Source organism: Neovison vison, chromosome 7 (genome assembly GCF_020171115.1).
Source record: "Neovison vison isolate M4711 chromosome 7, ASM_NN_V1, whole genome shotgun sequence".
Classification (NCBI taxonomy): Eukaryota; Metazoa; Chordata; class Mammalia; order Carnivora; family Mustelidae; genus Neogale; species Neogale vison.
In genome coordinates, this window is record NC_058097.1 from 123,219,060 (window position 1) to 123,239,290 (window position 20,231).

Genomic DNA, 20,231 nt, shown 5'->3' on the forward strand with positions numbered 1-20,231 from the left:
ATACAAATTTGAGCATGGCTTTCTGTAGAAAGAGACAAGCTTATCCTACATTTTATATGGAAAGGCACCAGCCGTAGAATAGTTTTTAAAATCTTGGCAAAGAAGAATAAAGGTTTGTAGCTGTTAAAACCAAATTTATAAAATGGTATATTCAAAGAAGAAAAATATGCTTCTGTGTAACATGTATAAAGACCCAATAGTCCATTGCTTCCAACCTAAGAATGAGAAAAAAGATGGATAATCTACAGAGTTTCTAATATATATATATATAATACTTCAAAAAAATATATATATATATCTGTATATATAGATATATATATATATATCTGTAATGGTTGAGACCAGAGAAGAAAACTCATCATATTTTCTGAAAACTATAGTCCTAATTTCAACCTGATGCCACAGGCTTTGTTCACTCAAATGGGAGAGAAAAAGCAACGGCTTCAAAGAGAAAAATCAGGAGACTTCTCTTCATTAGAGACTTCAAACCCAGCACATTCCAAGATGGGTTCATCAGTGTTCTGTCTATTCAAACCTCTGTCACTTTCTGTGTTTCTCATCTCAATAAATGTCACCACCATCTACCCCAGTCATTTAGGCTGAAACACAGTGTCGTCCCAGACTCCTCTCTCTGTATTGCCTGCCTCATCCAATCACTTATCAAAAGCTACCAGTTTTACCTCCCCAAATTTTCTTAAATCAACTCTGTCCTCTTGCTTAATATTAAACACCATGAGAACAATTCCAGCCCTTATCCTGGGATCACCAGGTCTATTGGGATGACTTGTCTGTCTCCCATCTAGCCTACACCTTACAGGCTCCTCATCTCCAGAAAATTACTAACTTAGTTTCTGCTTGAAATCTCTGGAAAGAGGCTGAACTAAAGCAGTTCATTGCCTCCACAGCCCTCCCTGGCCTGCCTCCTCCTGATCTGATCTCTCCAGCCCCATCTCTTGCTAGTTTGTAACCAAAGAATTCCAAACTGTACTTCTTGCATATCATATGTGAATACTTTCAAACTGTTTCACTGATAGGAACAGCACTCCCTTCTTTGCTCTGGTAATTCTCTTAATTTACAGACTCGGTTTGGTTAAACTATACTCCTCCAGGGTAGCCTGTGTCCCTCATCTGCACCTCTGTTACGCCTTGTAAAACCTTTATTTTGGCATTTACCCATTTACCCATTCAAAACACTCCGTCCATTGGTTTGAACGCGCTGTCTGCAGCCAGAGGGGCACTCAGCACAGTTGCCGAGCCCGCGGAACACGCTTAGACCAAGTTGCCTTTTTTTACTCCCACTTATCGCAGCTTTTCCCTCCCAGCTGGCTGGTGCCACAACAGTATAGGAACACCAAGGTCATGGCCAATAGCTCAAGACCCTCCCACATTACTCGCCCCAGTTGAAAGTCATCTGCGCATCAGGCAGTTCCGACTGGGTCTGGTGCGGTGCTCTGCCTTTCCCGCCCCCGAAGAGCCCGAGACCTCCTTGGCACTATTTGGCAGGTTCCCCCACTCCGGTGTTCAGCGTCTGGGTCTGCGGAGAGGCGGCGGGAGCAGCGCGGGCGGCGCGTGATGGGCCCCCCTCCGCGCTTCAGGTGACCTTGCCCCCACAGCGCAGCCGGCAGCGAGCCCGCCGTTCCACGCTCCCCGCGACCCTCGCGCCTAGCGCGGCTGCTGGGTAACCTCCCGGCAGAGGGCCTGCTAGACCTCTCTCCCTGTTCTCTTATTCTCTTAGCCATCCGGTTTTCTACACGAGTTTATTGGCTGGGCCCCGGGGCCATTACGTGGAGCAAGGGCCCCTTTGGACTGGGACTGCCCCTGGGTCCTCCTATCTGCGGGAGCCGCTCCTTATTTACTCGCCTTTCGAGCGTTCGCTCCTCCAGCTCTTCTGCCCACACCTTAGATACACCCGAGCTCTGCGGAGAGTCTGTCCATTATCCCCGAGAGAAGATCAGCGTGTAGACGCTGACAAAATGCTTCAGGGACCGGACACTGCAGCCTTTCTGAACCCGGAGGATGGAGTGCTCCCACCTCTCATGGAGCCCCTTATCCCTCCTCTACCTTTCCCCAGGACCCCCTTTTCCCAGCGCCCACGCCTGTCCTGTTCCGTTCCGTTCCTGGCTGGGGGCTTCTAGGGCTGAGTCTATCCTCAGTTTTCTGTCGGGACTGAGGTGGGCTGTGCTGCAGCCACAGGGGACTGTGGTACAGGGGACCTCCGTGGATCCAAGTAAAGCCACAGTCTCTCAGGGCGTTAGGCTAGCCTGGAGGACCTACCTAGATGTGAGCCTCTTATAATGCTGAAGTCGCATTTTAATTCTTACAGTTTGACGAGTCCAGTGCCTTCCCCCCACTGGTCATTGCTTTTTCTTTCTCCTTTCAGCCGGTGTCTCTCCTGGAAAAGAATCCTGTGCATCTTTTCCCTGCCACTTATCTTAGCAAGTTTTGCTCCCCGAGTGAAAGATAAAGAGGGTCTTATATATGCAAATGCACAGCTACACCCAGCCGGGTAAATGTTTGCCTGAGTGGGGGAAGGGGAGGGTTCTCTTGGAGAAGATAATAGCAGCGGGATGCTTAGAGCTTGTCCTGCCGCCAGAACTTCTTTTCTACTAAGGCTATGGCGGCCTGTCCTCTCTCTCTCTCTCTCTCAGCACGTTTAATTGGTCTCACCTGACCCCCCTCACGCTGAAGGACCGATCTGTGGGACTTGAGACTGTGAGCAGAGTCGGAAGGAAGCCATACTTCACCCTGGGGGGTCACAAGTTCCTGATTTTTGGGGGCTCCATCCACTATTTCCGCGTGCCCAGGGAGTACTGGAGGGACCGCTTGCTGAAGCTGAAGGCCTGTGGCTTCAACACCCTTACCACGTGAGTGCTGGCTCTCTACTCCTCTGTGAACTTGCTACCTACAGGGACTCCTAACCCCTGCACCCAGGTGCAGGACCTCTGGATTTGGGATCCCTAATCTTTTCTAGCATGTGCCTGATAAACTTAAGGGTCACACCTCACTCTTAGTTGGCTGTGGTCACAGCCTTGGATAGGTTAATGAGAGAAAGACAGAAGCCCTAAGGGATAGCTGTAGTAATCTCTCTAATGAGCGGGTCATTGGGTCCCTTAGGAGCTCTCAGTTTAATGACAAAGGCTCAAAGTATACTTACAAATAAATAAATACATAAGGCGAGTGTGTGTGTGCGCCCGCACCCATGTGTTTTAAAGATTTTATTAATTTGACAGAGAGACACAGCAAGAGAGGGAACGGAAGCAGGGGGAGTGGGAGAGGGAGAAGCAGGCTTCCTGCCCAGCAGGGATGTGGGGCTAGATCCCAGGACACTGGGATCATGACCTGAGCCAAAGGGAGATGCTTAATGACGGAGCCCCCAGGCACCCCCATAAGGTGTGTGTGTGTGTGTGTGTGTGTGTTTAAGATTTTATTTATTTGACAGAGAGATCACAAGTAGGCAGAGAGGCAGGCAGAGAGAGAAGGGGAAGCAGGCTCCCTGCTGAGCAGAGAGCCTGAGGCGGGGCTTGATCCAGGACTCTGAGATCCTGACCTGAGTTGAAGGCAGAGACTTTAACCCACTGAGCCACCCAGGTGCCCATATAGGTGTAAATAAATGATTTTACTTATTTAAGAGAGAGAGCGTGAGCACGCACAAGCGGGGGGTGGGGGGCGGGGAGGGACAGAGGGAGAAGCAGACTCCCTGCTGAGCAGGGAGCCTAACATGGGGCTCCATCTAATCCCAGGACACTGAATCATGACCTGAGCCAAAGGCAGACACTTAACTATGACACCCAGGCGCCCCAGTACATGGTGTTTTAAAAACAATTATTTGTGTATATGGAGGTGAGCTTGAAAAGGAATAGTAGTGTCAAAAAAATGAACACATCAAAGGAAATACCAGTATCACTGAAGTTAAATTTAATGGCATTAAGGGAATGAATACTGTAGCTTAATGATTAAGAACATAGGGTTGCAGACTCAGACAGACCTGTCTTGGGTCCCAGCTTTGCCTCCAAACATCACATCCCAGGGCCCTGGTGTCCTCATCTATAAATGTGGCAAAATAAAAATTGCTTCATAAGTTTGTATTGATTAAATGAGAAAAAACCTTTGCCTTGTTTATGTGAAAAATGCCCATCCCAATGTATGGACGTATATACACTCAATTATTATTATTATTTTTTAAAGATTTTATTTATTTATTTGACAGATAGAGATCACAAGTAGGCAGAGAGGCAGACAGAGAGAGAGAGAGGGAAGCAGGCTCCCCGCTGAGCAGAGAGCCCGATGCGGGACTCGATCCCAGGACCCCGAGACCATGACCCTAGCCCAAGGCAGCGGCTTAATCCACTGAGCCACCCAGGCGCCCCTATACACTCAATTATGATGGCAAAAAAAGAAATGCAAACCTATTATACTAAATGATAAGAACTTAAATATAAATGTAACATGATTAAATATGCATTTAACATGATAAATTTAGCATGATCTTTAACATGATTAGGTGTATACTGACAAAGGTAATGTGTATTTAGGGTCTACTGATGGCTGTGCATTTTGTAATCATCTTCACAGAATCACTTAATCTTTACAACTAGCTGTCCTGTGAGATGGCTAGTGTAATTCTCACTATGCAGGGGGAAAGTAACAGAAGCATAGAGGGCTTAACTAGCTTGCTCATTTCATCCACCATCTTCTCAGTGTATGACCATGAAGTTGTGAGTGAGGGTGCTGCCAAGGTCACGTACAGGTATGGGCTCCTGTCTGTGCACAGATGACCAGCTGGAAGCAAAAATCACGTTTGAATTAGGAACAGTGGAGATTCCCTCGTAACAAATCAATTTCTAAAAAAGTCCTGAAACTGAAAAAATTGGGAGTTAATAAAAATGGGTTATAGGGTAAGCCTAAAGAAACTATTCCATGGAAGGCAGCACTGTAACAGGTGCACATGAAATGATGTGAAGTTAACTTCATGGGAATGTGTTTTTGGAGCTGGAGAAAAGGCAGGGGAGCCCACCCTTAATATAACAATGCTGCCATTGACAGGACATGGAGATCCCAGTCTACATACATCTACACTGTAAGGTAAGACAACCAGTTTTAGTTATTCAGTTAACATGTCTCTAGCACTTACACTCAGCCAGGCATGTTCTAAACCCTGGAAAATATTAATTCACATTGTCACTATATCAATAGTATGTGGAGAGTAGTGTGATCACTGTCTTTTGTAGGTGAGAAAACTCAGGTGGGGAGAGGTGAAGGCAATTGCTTGAAGTCTATGTAGTATTAGCAGAGCTGTGCTTGAAATTCAGTCAGGCACTTGGTGCAGCTCAACTGCCTTTCAATTGTGGACTTCACTTAGAGATTGAAGATGACATTCAGAGCATTTTGCAACCCCGTTTTTGAAGTCTTGTAAACTTAAGTCCCCTCTGCAGGGCATTTTATCATTTTATGAAGCCCAACTAATTTTTCTGTTTCTTGATGAAATGTTTGTCACCAGCAGTCAGAAGGTCTGACTGCTTCATGGTCAAGCTGTGGGATTTTATTAGTAATATCAGGAAAAGGTAAAGGCAGTTCTGAGCACCTTAAACTTACAATATAGAAGGGGAAGGAGCAGAAAAATGTTAGCAAAACTCACATTTAATGTAATGTTTAACATCTGTAACTATATTAATTATGTTAATTCAAAAAATAGTTGAGTTCCCTTGCCTTTCTGGGGTAATACTACATTGGTTGTTACGGATTATACTTACAATGCTTTCATTATTTAAAAAAACAAAGAACCTCCAGATGTCCTCACCCACTTACACCACAGACAAGACCTAGCAGGACCATAGAAATGCAAAACCCGCATTGGAATCCAAAGTGAAGCCCCTTTCCTCCTGCATGTCTCTCCACTACCCTCTTGTGGCAAGGCTAAGCACGGGACTCACTACAAAGGACAAAATGCTTGTAGGGCTGGCCCCATCCACTCCTGCAGAGCTGATATAAAGGCTACATTTGAAGCTGGGAAGCTGTAAATTGATAATTGGCTCATTTAATATATAAAGAACTTAATCATAAATAACTGTTGAGTTTTAATGAGAGGCTTTTATACATCTATTGAAAAGTTATATAGTTTTTCTTCACTCTATTAAAGTAGTAAATTATATGAACAAATTTTCTGATATTCAACCAATCCACAGCTCTGGATAAATTCTGTTTGATTATGAGACATGCACATGTGAATGCGCGTGTGGGCACGCGCGCACACACACACACACATACACTGCTAGACTTCATTTATTCGTGTTTTATTTCAGATATATATGTTTATGATTATAATTGAAATTGATTTAAAATTGTATTTCTCCTAGTATCTTGTTCAGTTTTGATATGAGTCGTAATAAACTCTTCAAGTGACTATATGTTTTTTCTCTTCTCTCAAACTATCTTGAAAAAGAATTCTCTTTATCCTGAATGTTTCTTAAATTTCACCTGTAAAACCTCTGTGACTAATATCTTTTGTGGTTGTGAGGGAAGATTCAACTTTATTGAAAGGCTACTGCTTTTTCTGCTAGAGTATACACTATTTTTATCCTGTAGATCTTTTTTCCTTTTCTTTCTTCTTTTGGATTCACTAGGACTTTTAAAAATTCTCCTTTCTTCGTAGTTGTACATCATATTGTGTATTTGGGACTTTTTTTTTTCCTTGTCTATTCTTTTCAAGGAACTAGCTTGGCTTTATTAATATGCTCTGTATCTTTTTGTTTTCTAGTTTATAATTTCTGAGTTATGTATAATTTCCTTTCTTCTACCTTATTTGATTTAGTACTTTCCTCCCTCTCCTCTTCTCTTCCCCTACTTTCTGCTCTACCTCCCCTTCCCCATTTCCCACTCCACTTGCTTCTTTACTCTTTGTCTTTTGAGTTGAATATTTAGCTCATTTTCTTTCCAGGATTTTGCATTTTCTAATATATTTATTCAGGGATATGAGTGTACCTCTAATTATTACTTTGGTTACATATCCCATAAATTTTGCTGTGTAATACTTTGAATGTCATTTGGTTTTAAGCATTTCAGCTATTTGGGAATATGCTTTCTGTTTTATTTATTTATTTTACTTTTTATGCTTTTAAAGCATAATTTTCTAATGTAGTTGCCTTTGTCTTGGGATCATGGACTACGTGATGTAAGTTTTTGAGATTTGTTGAGATTTATCTTGTATTTTATGACTGCTGCATGTGTTTTTAAGAATGTATGTGCTCCACCTTTGGGTACCGAGTTCTCTGTGTAGTTCTTAGATCCCCAGTCTTTCATTTGTGTTCTAGTTTTTGCTGTTATTTTCCTTGTTTCTCGAGGAAGTATTTTAAATCTTCCCACTGTGACTGGATTTCTCCCTTTCTTCTCTGGTTTCGTAAATTCCTCCTTTATTTGAAACTATGGTTATAGAGAGCATGTGGTAATGATTACCATATTTTCTTTTTTTTTTTTTAAAGATTTTATTTATTCACTTGACAGAGAGAGATCACAAGTAGGCAGAGAGGCAGGCAGAGAGAGAGAGGAGGAAGCAGGCTCCCTGCTGAGCAGAGAGCCTGATGCGGGACTCGATCCCAGGACCCCGAGATCATGACCTGAGCCGAAGGCAGCGGCTTAACCCACTGAGCCACCCAGGCGCCCTGATTACCATATTTTCTTGATGGATCATTTCCTTTCTTATAATTTGATGCCTTTCAACATCTATTTGTGAGGGATTTTTTTTTTTTTTGGCCTTAAAATTCAGTTTGCCTGCTATTTAAGATTGTTAGAATAATTCTGCCTCATCTATATAATTTTCCATCTTTTTGTTTTCAACTTTTTCCAGCAGTATCCTTTAAAAAGTAAGTCACTTATAAGCATCATTTAGCAAATTTTTTCCCTTTTGTTCTCTTAGTGCATACCTATCAACTTTATCATGCATATTTAAGTCTCTAGCAAACCAACGCTTCATTCCTCCTCACAAGGAAAGATATTAAATACAGTCAGTTCTACCACAATGCAACATATGGATTTTAAAAGTTTACATTGTACAAAATTGTGTAATAAGAACTACAGAGCTGATGAGAAACATGAAGTTAGAGGCACAACACTCAAGAACTTTGTTGGTGACACACACAAAAAAGACAGTCACCTATTAAAAATAGCACCTAATAAAAATTTTACACATATCCTGGCAGCTTTCTTTACTACATTTCCTTTATTCTCCTAGGAATTCCTCCTCCATTCCTATTTTGATTAATTCTTAGCAAAAATTTCTTGGGCATTTGAGGGTTTTATCCTTTTCATTATATGTTTAATGGGTATTACATAGAATGGGGTGGTGAGTGGGATAATTTATATATAAATTCAAGGAATGTAGGGTGCCTGGGTGGTTCAGTGGGTTAAGCCGCTGCCTTCGGCTCAGGTCATGATCTCAGGGTCCTGGGATCAAGGCCCACATCGGGCTCTCTGCTCGGCGGGGAGCCTGCTTCCTCCTCTGTCTCTGCCTGCCTCTCTGCCTGCTTGTGATCTCTGTCTGTCAAATAAATAAAAAAATTCAAAAAAAAATTCAAGGAATGTAGAATCATAGGATTATTGCAGCTTGGACCAAGGCTGGGTAATAAAGAAAGGAACTATTGACAATTATCATTGTTCATGTAATACAGATTTAATTGCCATTGAAACTCTTACTTATTCCAAAATAGAACTATCCCAGGTGTTGGCATGGATTTGGGGATGACCTACAAATTTAGAGGAAAGAAATCAGAAGATGTTTATTGTACTTCTCCCTTCCCTATTACAGCTATGTACCATGGAACCTCCATGAGCCAGAAAGAGGCAAATTTGACTTCTCTGGAAACCTGGACCTGGAGTAAGTGCTGTTGCTGCTTCTATGGCATGGCTTGGGGTGAGGAGGCAGAGAGATGGCTCCTTGGGGTTGATTAGGAACCATGAGGCCATCTTAGTTGGGCACTATGTTCTCAGGACCCACATGCTGTCCATGAACCTGTTACTCCAAGGGGTCTGGGTCTGCTTCCTCTGAGCCCAGACCTCTTCACTGCAGCCCAGAGGTACCAAATCCCCAGTGTCTGCCCTGCTTTGCAGTGTGGTCCAGCCACCTGGGCTGGGACAGGGTTTGCCCCTCTATGGTAGCAAGGCCATTGGTTCACTCTTAGGACTCCCCTATACCCTGTCTAATGCCTTTGATCCTCATGTCCCCAGTGGGGCTATGCAGAAGGTCGTGGGCTGGGAGCAGGTAAGAACCCAGCTCCCAGGGCCTCTGCAGGGTGGGAGAGGGGGGACTGGATAGCTCCACCACCTTGGGATGCTGCTGGTGGAGCTATCCACCACACCCTCCTCTCTGTGTCTTGAGAGTTGCTGACACTGACCTCCCTAGGGCCTTTGTGATGATGGCTGCGGAGACAGGATTGTGGGTGATTCTGCGTCCAGGACCCTATATCTGCAGTGAGATTGACCTTGGGGGCTTGCCCAGGTGAGCAGGGTTATGAGTCCAGAGTTGGGGTTGTAGTAAAGTTGTTGGCTTTACTAAACATAAAACTTCAGTCTAATAATGAATGAGCACATCCTCTGTGTCTTGCACTGTTACTGTTGCTTTATATACATCGTCTCAGGTAATGGTTGCAGTAATATGGTGAGGTGTATGTGTCTTTGTCATCCCCCTTTTATAGATGACACTTCATCCTGGTGCCCTGGGTGTGTGACTAAGTGTGCAGAGGGAAAAGCATCAGGATGATCATAGCCTTCTTTCCCCACTGGAGGGAGCTATGCCCAACTCTGTCCTGTGATGGGAAGAATGGGAAGGGAAGTTTAGACAGTGAAGAATGGGCTAGTTCTGACAATGTCTGATTTTTCTCTTATTTTATCAATGGAAGATCAAATTCTCTGTACTAAGAGCCCTCGGATCCCCTGCCTTCCCTCTCATTTTTCTTTGCCTGTTCTCTCATCTGTGATGATTGTCGTCAATGCAAATAACTAAGGTTCAGGGTGAGAATTCAAGAATGCTCTTCTGTTACTGTCACAAGCTGACAGGACTGGCCGTTTAGTCCATGGCTCTGCTCCAGGTGAGCTTTTACTTCCCTTTGTCAGGTAAAAGCATTGTTTTTCTCCAAGATGAGCACCTTCTCCCATCCCAGCTCAGGAGCAGAAAATGCATGACCTTGAAGGAAGAGGGTACTTCAGAGAAGTAGCAATTCATGGTTAGCTGGAACCCTGTCCAGTACTTTACAGATGATCTGGAGGTGTGCTTCCTGGTTTATGTGCTCCTGCTCTGTGTTGGTTGTCTTAGCTCTTAGAGGAAATGCAACCCTCTGCCTAAGGTGTATACACTGTGCTCAAGAAAAATGTTTTTAATGAATGGAAGAAGAATAGAGGAGAGTATTCAATGAAAGGTTAAACTACCTCTTGTTAAGATGTGGGAGTACAAGTTTTGATAGTAGCTTGTATAGTGTCATGTGGATGGAGTTGGTATCTTTTCTTCTAAATCTGTGAGAATGGTGCAAAAAGTTGACATGGACATATCCCTTCAGGACCCCTGAGTGCTCCAGGACCATGGATATGAGCTCAAAGGTTGTAAAACTGCCAAAGCCCCACTCCACTTACCCTCACCTCTACCTTCCCACCTCAGACACTGAGCTTGTCTCCTTTTGCCCCCAGCTGGCTGCTGCAAGATCCCAATATGATATTGAGAACAACCTACAAGGGCTTTGTTGGAGCAGTTGATAAGTATTTTGACCACCTGATTTCCAGAGTTGTTCCTCTCCAGGTAAAGCAAATTTTCTGTTCCTTTCCTATCTTTGCTTTAGGAAAATTGTTTTTCTGGCATGTTCACAGAATAGACCATGCCCAGTCTCTATGAGAACTGAAGCCGACATTCTTGCAATTTTCAATTCTAGACCCTCGTCTTAAGTACACCCTTTACTCCAAGGTTTCTAGAAAGTCACACATCATACAAGGGACTGACAAAGGGTGTTCATTTGTGGTTGTCATTGTTCTGAATGTAATTGATATTCATTAAGCTCTCTGATCTTCATACTGCTTATTTTTACTCTTAAATTATCTTTGTTGTTTTAAATAGTTAATATAGGCCCTTGGTGACAAAACTCAAGAGTATGAAAGAGTTTTTGGTGAAATAATTCTTCCCTCTTACCTTGAGCCAAAGCCATTCAATTAATTGTCTTTTCAGAAGATAATCAATTTTGCCAGATTTTTTTGTGTCTTTCCAGAGATTCTGTACACATATAGAAGCAAATTATTTATATATAAACACTTATACTTATATATGTGCATTTATGCATACCTTTGCATAAAAAAATACACAATTCCCACTGGACTTTTTTTATTAAAAATATATTTTGAAACTCTTTCTTTTTAGTATCTGCATAGTACCCCACAATTTGAATATATCATAATTTATTTAACTAGTACCTTATCATGGAAATTTGATTTTTCAAGTTTATGCTGTAATGCATAACTTGGTTCAGTCCTTTTGTACCTGTATGAGTATTTTACTCTTGCTTACATTTCAGTTTGTTTTCATTTCATAAATGTACAGAGCACAGACACCATGCATTTTCCTTTCTTCATGGAGTCTCCAGATCTATGCAAGGTAACCATAGCATGCAGACCAGTCTGGGATTAAAAAAAAAAAATTATATCCTGCAGTCTACAAGGCAACAATTATTCGGTTATTATGTTTGATTTTTAAAATACAACTCTCTTCCAAACAAGAGAAGACACATGGTTGTTATTTAAATAAAAATAAATTTTGTTTTGAGAGCATATATCTTGATAAAACTTGAGCAAGGATAAAAACCAGTTATTAGGTAGTAGACCAATAGCTTATTATCTTTTTTGGTGGGGGGGAAATATGATGCAGATCTAACTCTTTGTAACTAATTCTCAATTGTGAATTATGAATTACTCTTAGAATAATTTTAGAGAAAAGAAACTGCAGATTAGGAGTGAAAATAAAGGGAAAGACAGATTAGGAAAAATGTCTCTGCCATACAGCTTTAGGAGAGATGAGCAGTGCTGTGGGGAAGAAGACATCATCATTAGGATTAAACTCTGGGTCTCTTAGGCGGAGTTGAGGTACGTCTTTCACTAGAAGGGCTGAAAACCCTATGTTTCTGGCTGCATTTCTGCCATATAGGTGGTATAAGATGCAGGGGCAAAAATCTCTAAGCCTTAAAACTAGAAAGATTTTGAATGTTTGCCTGGAAGTTTAGGCAAAAGTACAAATGCCACATACCATCAGTACAGATGCAGCAAGCAAAGCGAATTTACAGATTCCCCGCCGGAATCATGAGGTAGGAGATCCTAGGAAATTTTTAAGAAGCAAGAAATTTCAAGTGCAAATGAAATTGATGGGACTTATTATTACTAAATTGTTAGTATCTTAAGGTTTTCTATCTGGTTGTCTTCATTGTTTTAAGTATTATATTTAAATAATTTTTAGAGTATCTTTCCTATTTCACTTGGGATTTTTATTCTTCTAACACTGTTTTATAAGGTCAACTGTGAATTTATGATGCAGTTTTTAGGAATCTCACCCTTCAGGTTGGGGAGAAGATATGGTTCAATAATACAAACAATTTTTCTTAATTCATCAGTGTGGAATACTTTTGTTCACTCAGCAAGGAATTATAGGCAGCTGCTATGTGCCAGGTGCTGTGTAGGAGCTAAGCTTTCAGTGATGAGAAGGACAGACATGGTTCCTGCCCCATGGAGACAAATGGTCACTTCCAATATGAGGAGAAATTGCTGCAGTAGGAGAAGTGCAGGGCACCCCTCATAGGGTAGAAAGAGGAGAGGAAGGGAGGTTCAGGGTATGACTTTCCAGATAAAGTAACTTAAACAGTGACCTGAGGCATGGGCAGGCATTAGCAATGGTCAGGAGTCTCCAGCATGGGTAAAGACCAGAGAGCAAGGAATGGAATGAGGAGTTTGAAGACCTGGAAGAAGTTCAGCTGGTGTGGGGCATAGAAAGTGAGGTAGGAAAGTGGGAAAAGGTGAGGCTGTAGAGGAAATCCCACCACACACCCTCATTCTCTCCTGTCCCATTGTCCAAAAGGGAATACCTCGCTCTGCAATTGGCGGTTACCCTGTAGGCAATAGGGCGGATGAAGGGTGAGGGACGAAGTGGTCAGGCTGTGAAGAGCTCCCCCTGCCTTCAGTATGGAGACACTTCTTTCTGCAGTTGAGTGTGGAAGGACGTTGAAAGATTAAGTTAAACATTAAAAACTTACAATTTCAGTATAATTTCAGCTAGGTTACTGTTGATGACAGGGGGCATAATAGCATGGGAAGAATTAACATGGTGGTTTGGGGGGCAGAGTCAAAGTGAGAAAGCAAAGCAACAAACGAAACCAAACAGAACAATGCATGAATGCAGAGAAAAGTGAGTGTAGATAACCGGTAACTCTTTGAAGACACAGGGCTCTTAAGAAGGAGAGAGCAAGACTCTCTGCCTACTTGTGATCTCTGTCAAATATATTAAAAAAAAAAAAAAAGGAGAGAGCAAGAGAACTTTGGGTGGAGAAACAGTCCTGGGGTGCATGAGCTCTCCCTCTCTGCTATGAGGGTTCCAAATAAGTTTCCATGATACTGGAGGTCAGTTGGTTTGAAAGGAAAGGTTGAAGGTTGAAGGTAGAGGGAACAGGGCAGAGAGCAGGCAGTAGGAGGCAGGGGGACTCCGCTCACAAGTGGTGGCATTATCCTAAGGCAGGGGGACGAAGGGTGTTCCTTCTTTGATTCGTTGGGGAAAGTGAATAGGGTAGGCATGCGAGCAGAGGAGTTTGTAGGTTTGAGATTCATATTTAAGCAGATAATTAGTATGAGAAATAGAGGGAAAACTGTGGGAGTTCCTTATCTCCAAAGACTAGGGAAGGCAGGCCTCTGTGCATAGATGAGTGCCTGGAGGTGACTGACTCCAGGACCCGGGGGTGGAGAGGGAGCACCAAAGGAACACGAGGTAACAACTTGGATCAAAGCTCGCCCACGAGGTGTGTGATCTTAGCAGGAAACTCGGAGACTGCAGGCTTTTTCCACCAGTCACTTCACATTCCCCTTGATCTCCTTGTCTCTCAGTACCATAAGGGAGGTCCCATCATTGCAGTGCAGGTGGAGAATGAATATGGTTCATTTGCCAAGGATAAAGATTACATGCTTTATGTTCGAAAGGTAAGAGACACTTGGTTTGTTCTCATATTTGCTCCTTCCTTCCTCACTCTGTCACCTTTATAGGCATGCATTTTTGAGGCCCTGCTGTATGGGTGACCCTGTAGTAGGTGCTATGGATGATGAGAATATGTGAAATCAAGTTCAGAGTCTCCGTGAGTCGGCAATGTTGTCAGGATGTACTCAAATAACTTTCTTAGGAGATAAAACATGATGTGGAAAGATTATTCCTTTCTGTTCCTATCTCTGTGACCCATAATTCTCCTTAAATCTGGGGGCTGGTAAATTTACATCCATAACAAATAATGCTTCATGAATTTAATGATGATGGCTCTCATCCTGCAGCTTTCTGACCTGTAGTGTTAACATTCTTTCTTCTATTGTCTTTGCTCCTCCATGGGGGGAATGTCTCAGGCCAGGAAATGACTGGAGTCTTGTCTGGTTGCCTTTCTGATGGGTCAGACCCCTTCCTGTCCCTAATTTCCCACAGTGAAGAAGCTGATGAGTTTTGATTGTAACCTGGACCTCCTCCTTAGGTTGCTGAGCAGAATGTGGGGTTGCATGTTAGTTGTGTCCACATAGAGACCCTTGGGTGGGCTGACCTGGAAAGCAGTGGGGAAGAGTGGGGAGGAGCTGCCAGCTGGGCAAGGAAGAGTGAGTAGGTGACAAAAGGGGAAGGAGGGCAGGGCCGGGCTCCCTGGACATCCTGGCTCCTTCCATACAGCTATGGCCTCTAGGGCTGGACAAGATCTATGAGGGATTCCCCCTTCTAACTTTTCTCAGGGGCATCATGTTAGACCCCCATCAACTCAATCTCATTCTGTTAGCATTGTGTTTTCTTGATTTCCAGATTTACTACTTGACTACCTTGCCAGGCCTAAACATGGCTCAGTGAACATGTAAAATGCACAGATAGAGTCCTCCTGCCCTCTGGCCATCTGTCTGCTCCTCAGCCCTTAGTAAATACAATTTGCAAATTAGATTCCCCCTATTCCCTGAAGCCATGACAGACTTCCTTGCTTCCTTTGAGTATCCAGTTAGGATCCAAGTTTTATAAAGTTTATCTGTGGTCCCCACAGCCTTGGCCTCTTCCCTTCATGCACAAAATGCTTCATTTCTCTCTCTTTTGAATTTAGAGCCTCCCTCAAGTGCTTCCTCATAAACATCAACCTTGTGTTTGTTCTCTTGAGGCAATGTCCATGGCTGGCAGAGCCCATAACTCAGCTACCTTTGTGGTCATCCTTGGGAACAACATAGGCTGGGACAGAGACCAAGGTTCCCATAATTTACTGAATTGCAGATGGTCAGACTCAAAATTCAAACCTTTCTTTCTAGCTCACACATTGCCCAAATGAGCCCAAGCTATATTTTTTCCCTAATTTCCTTATGTTTCCTTCTTCTTATGGGAGTAAGGGAAGTAGGTTCATTTTGTCCAGTTTTCTCCACAGGCCCTGCTGAAAAGAGGGATTGTGGAACTGCTCATGACCTCGGATGAAGCAGAAAATCTGCTAAAAGGCCGCATAAAAGGAGGTACAAATTTAGACTTATTTTAAGGAAGAACTGAAGCTCTTCACCAGCCAGCTTGAATCTTGAACCAGGTATATCTCGGATGTCTCTTTTTCCCATGTACATTGAAGAGAACTCCAGAAACTTGATACCGAAGAGGACTCAAGGTCCAAGTGAAGAGCTCACAAAAACCGCATCTCTTTCCCTCATTCATGTTGTCTTTAAACAGAGCTGTAATCAAGATCTTATGGCCGCAGTACCCTTTTCATAATCTTTCCATGGGCCAAGAATCTGGATTAGTGCTGAGCCTGGCTTAGAATCCAGGTCTTCTAAGAGAAAACTCATCCAATGGAGAGCTACATGGAGATTCAGAAGATAACACATGTGTCAGGAAGCTGGCATAGGCCAAGTTCTAGTCCTGGAATCTTATAGCTGGAGGTCACTGTGGTCTCTGAGTGGAGTTCATCCTAGAGAGTGAGGTAACAGAACAGTTCAGACCAGAATCATAAGGTAACAATAGTGAGGAAAACGACCAAGGTATTATCAGCAGTCATTTGAATCCAGGGGCATATCTGTTAGGCAGTCCTTATTTCAGACCTGTTACTTCCATATATATTGCTGTTTTCCCTTTCTCTTTGGTGGCTCTTCCCCCTCGTTATGATGGTATGGTGAGAAGTATGCTGAATTTGGATCAGGAAACTTGTATTCTGTTCCTAGGTCTAATCAAGTTGTATGATCTTGGCCTATTCTACTTCTCTACACAAAATGTGATTAATTTTAACTGCCCTTCTTATCTTGCATTGTCCTTACAAATGTCCAGTGATGTGAGGACATAGATGGCAGCACTTTGTACTTTGCAAAATGGACTATGAGTAGAGTCCCATTATCCTTCCAACTTAGCACATCTTCCTTCTGTGTGCAGGGTGTGGGCCTGCAACCTTCCCCTGCTGGCACTGGCACTGGCACGGTACCTCATGCAGCACCTGTCTCTTCTCTCTATAGTTCTGGCCACCATCAATATGAACAAATTTGAGAAGAGTGCTTTTGAGCAGCTTTCCCACCTGCAGGTAAGGATGTCTTAGAGATGAAGAGTCTTTCCTCCTTTGCCTGCCCAAACCTCCTTAGCCTGTGCAGCTGGTGTTCAATAAGAACAGGCCTGGAAAGGAAACCCCTGCTTCCCTGCAACCCCCAGAGCCTCAGCTGGGTTCCAAAGCAATTTGGGGAATTCATGCCTTTTGTCACGGGGAATGAGGAGCAAGTTCTGCTTCTATCACCATTGTTAGTGAAGCAACTCATGGAGATGACTAGAGTGAAGGTGAGGGATTTATATGGGGTAAATCAAAGGGAGATGATGTTCTTTTTCCCCTGCAAGGACAGAGTTCAGAAATGGGCTATACACATTGCTGAGAGAGGACTCATACCTACTTTTGTTGGAGTCAGCCTATTTTAGCCAGACTGCAAACTATGGGAGCAATAATGGATGTACATGAATTCACTAACAGCCATGGATTGAGTAGCTCCTATTTCCTCTCAGTGGGTTGTCCCTTGTGATAGTTTCAAAGATGGAAAAATCATAGACTATGACTTTGGGGATTATATCTTTTCTTCACAAACAGCTGGATCAAGCTCTTAAAGACCAAATTGATTATGGTTTCCTCTGCTTAACACACTTTCCTGAGTCTCCTTTGTGCCCAGGTTAATATCCAACCTGCTGCCAGGAACAGCCCGCACTGTTCTTCTCCCTTAGGCAGGAAGGCCTTCTTCAGTACTGCAAAGTATGGGGCGAACTGCTCACTTAGCCAGAACATCCCAAGGTGCTTCCTCAAGTGCCTTACACCCGTCTACACAAGTTGTAATTAACGAAGAATTAATCTTATTTCCTCTTCTCACTGATTTCTACACATCTGACCTAATAAATGGAAGGGGCTCTGCCAGGGCTGGATCCATGGCTATCTAGTTCTTAATGGCTGTAATAAGTCTCTTTTTTGTTGTTGTTGGTTCTTTTTCTCTTGTCACTATTTAAAAATTTTTACATTATTATTATCATTACTATTTTATGTAAATTCAGTTGGCCAACATACAGTACATCATTAGTTTTTGATGTAGTGTTCAATGATTCATTAGTTGCATGTAACACACAGTGCTCATCATGTGCCCTCCTTAATGCCCATCTCCTGGTTACCCCATTCCCCCACCCACGTGACCTTTTGCAACCTGAGGAAGTTTGTTTTCTTGAGTCCAGAGTCTCTCATGGTTTGCTCCCTCTCTGTTTTCTTCCCATTCAGTTTTCCCTCCCTTCCCTCATGATTCTCTGCACTGTTTCTTACATTCCACATTTGAGTGAAACCATATGATAATTGTCTTTCTCTGATTGTCACTTTTTTTAAAGCAACTTTGTTGAAATATAATTTATACACCATTATATCTACCTATTTTAAGTATACAATCCAAGATGTAGAGTTTTACAACCACTACCACAATCTAAAGAGTTTCCTCACTTTCATTTGTGCTAAATCCCCTGCTCCCATCTCCAGCCTAAGGCAAATGCTTATCTGCTTTCCATCTCTATAAATTTGTTTTTTTTCTGGACATTTTATATAAATGGAATCATACATGATCTAGTATTTTGTATCTGGTTTCTTTCATGCAGCTTGATTTTTTTTTTTAAAGATTTTATTTATTTATTTGACAGAAAGAGATAACCAGTAGGCAGAGAGGCAGACAGAGAGAGAGGAGAAAGCAGGCTCCCTGCTGAGCAGAGAGCCCGATGCGGGGCTCGATCCCAGGACCCTGGGATCATGACCTGAGCCGAAGGCAGCGGCTTTAACCCACTGAGCCACCCAGGCGCCCCCAGCTTGATGTTTTTGAAGTTCCTCTGTACTATAGCATAAATCAGTACTTCATTCCTTTTGATGGCCAAGAGGATCACGTTCTTATATCCTATGTCTAAGGTCATAAACAAAGTCCTTCTTCTTTCATATACTAATATGGTTAAACATGGGTCTTAAAAATTGATCCAGTCTTGTATTCCTGGGACTAATCCTCCTCGATTGTGATGTATTATATTCCAGTGGATTCAATTTGTGCATGTCTTACTAAGAAGTTTTCTTCCACCTCCATAGGGGCATTGGTCTTTGGTTTCCTTTCCTTGTGATGTCTTTATTTTAGAATCAGGGCAATGCTGGCCTCATAAAGTGAGTTTGGAAATATTCCCTCCTTTTCTATTTTCTGGAAGAGGTTGTATAGAATCCATAGCATTTCTTATTTAATATTTGGTAAAATTCACCAGTGAAACCATCTGGACCTGAAGTTTTCTTTTTAAAAAGACTTTTAACTAGAAATTTAATTTCTCTAATAGATGTAGCATAATTTAGATTATTTCTTCTTGAGAAAATTTGGTAATTTGTGTCTTTTAAGGATTTATTCTGTTCTGTTTCATCTAAGTTTATGACTTCATGGGCACAGAGTTGTCTGTAATATTTTGTTGATATCCTTCTAATCTTAGTTGTCAGTGGTGGTGGCTCTTCTTTCATTCCTGATATTGGTATATTTGTGTCTCCTTTCCTTTTATTTTTTCTTTTTAAAGATTTTATTTATTTGACAGAGAGAGATCACAAGCAGGCAGAGAGGCAGGCAGAGAGAGAGGGAGAGGGAAGCAGGCTCCCTGCGGAGCAGAGAGCCCGATGCGGGGCTCGATCCCAGGACCCTGCGATCATGACCTGAGCCAAAGGCAGAGGCTCAACCCACTGAGCCACCAGGTGCCCTGTCTCCTCTCTTTCTATCTCAGTCATTGTGACTGAAAGTTTATCAGTTTTATTGATCTTTTCAGAGAACTAGCTTTTGGCCTTATTTATTTATTTATTTATTTGCTTTATTTTCTTCCTGTTTTCTATTTCAGTGATTTCTTCTCTGCTCTTTGACATTTTTCTATTTTGCTTCCTTTGGACTGAATCAGATCTCCTTTTTCTAGATTGTTTTTTTTGTTTGTTTGTTTGTTTGTTTGGTGGAAGCTGAGATTACTTACTTGAGAATTTTTTCTTTTCTAATATGAGCATTTATGGCTACAAATTTTCCTGAATGCACTGTTTGATATGTTGTATTTTTATTTTCAAAAATGCTCAAAACATTTTAAAATTTCCCTTGAGACTTCATCTTTATTTATGTGTCAGTAGTATGTTGCTTAATTTTTGAATCCTTGGAGATTTTCCAGGTATTATTCTGTTATTGATTTCTAGTTTAATACTGTTAAAATCCAAGAGCATACTTTGTATGATTTCTGTGCTTTTACATTTGTTAAGGTTTGTTTTATGACTCATAATATCGTCAGTTTAGTAAATGTTCCATGTACACTTGCGAAGATGTTTGTTTTGCATATGTTTATATATTTCCATTAGCTTAAGTTGATTGATGGTACTGTTTAGGCAATCTCTATTCTTACTGATTTTCTATTTACTTACTGTATCAATTATTAAGAGAAGAGTTTTGATATCTTTATATATAACTGTGGATTTATTCATTTGTCCTTTCAGATC

General features: G+C 42.1%; 1 protein-coding gene across 1 annotated transcript in view; it reads left to right on the forward strand.

The window, feature by feature from the left end:
* The first annotated feature begins 1,572 nt into the window (after nucleotides 1–1,572).
* The window catches only part of LOC122912455 (beta-galactosidase-1-like protein 3), a 64,505-nt gene continuing 45,846 nt past the window's right edge, over nucleotides 1,573–20,231 (forward strand). Inside the window, exons 1-9 of the mRNA XM_044258242.1 lie at nucleotides 1,573–1,595; nucleotides 2,381–2,506; nucleotides 2,649–2,864; nucleotides 8,798–8,866; nucleotides 9,392–9,487; nucleotides 10,669–10,777; nucleotides 14,104–14,196; nucleotides 15,642–15,723; nucleotides 16,702–16,766. Of these exons, the coding sequence (XP_044114177.1) occupies nucleotides 1,573–1,595; nucleotides 2,381–2,506; nucleotides 2,649–2,864; nucleotides 8,798–8,866; nucleotides 9,392–9,487; nucleotides 10,669–10,777; nucleotides 14,104–14,196; nucleotides 15,642–15,723; nucleotides 16,702–16,766 (879 nt within the window). The remainder of the gene's footprint in view (nucleotides 1,596–2,380; nucleotides 2,507–2,648; nucleotides 2,865–8,797; nucleotides 8,867–9,391; nucleotides 9,488–10,668; nucleotides 10,778–14,103; nucleotides 14,197–15,641; nucleotides 15,724–16,701; nucleotides 16,767–20,231) is intronic.